The 343-nt window shown below is 38.5% G+C and overlaps 1 protein-coding gene across 1 annotated transcript in view; it reads right to left on the reverse strand.

Moving 5' to 3' along the window:
- Nucleotides 1-343, reverse strand: part of CGRRF1 (cell growth regulator with ring finger domain 1) — a 23,594-nt gene that overhangs the window by 10,802 nt on the left and 12,449 nt on the right. Inside the window, exon 3 of the mRNA XM_023526801.1 lies at nucleotides 252-339. Within this exon, the coding sequence (XP_023382569.1) occupies nucleotides 252-339 (88 nt within the window). The remainder of the gene's footprint in view (nucleotides 1-251; nucleotides 340-343) is intronic.

Raw genomic sequence — 343 nt, forward strand, 5'->3', positions numbered from 1 at the left:
TTAAGAAGCCTGGCTGTGAAGGGAAGAAGAGAAATAGGACAGTAGCTAGAATAAGATGAAAAGCTGAGAAAGTTTTACATTGTTTGTTTTTAAGATACCAGAAATGTGACGAAGTATAAAAGGTGATAGGGTCTCAGCCCAGAAATCTTTGTAGAACTACAGAACTATATCTAGAACTACCTACTCTATACCTCTACTTGACTGTTACAAGAGCATTTAGAAGTCCAGAAATTCAAGACTGAACTCATTACCTTTCTTCCAAAACCTGTTGTTCCTCCTGAATTCCTCATTTCAGTAAAAGGACCTGTCAATGGAGGACCCAAGCAAGGTCTTTCTCGACTCT

This window comes from Pteropus vampyrus, unplaced genomic scaffold (genome assembly GCF_000151845.1).
Source record: "Pteropus vampyrus isolate Shadow unplaced genomic scaffold, Pvam_2.0 Scaffold15, whole genome shotgun sequence".
In the NCBI taxonomy this organism is placed as follows: domain Eukaryota; kingdom Metazoa; phylum Chordata; class Mammalia; order Chiroptera; family Pteropodidae; genus Pteropus; species Pteropus vampyrus.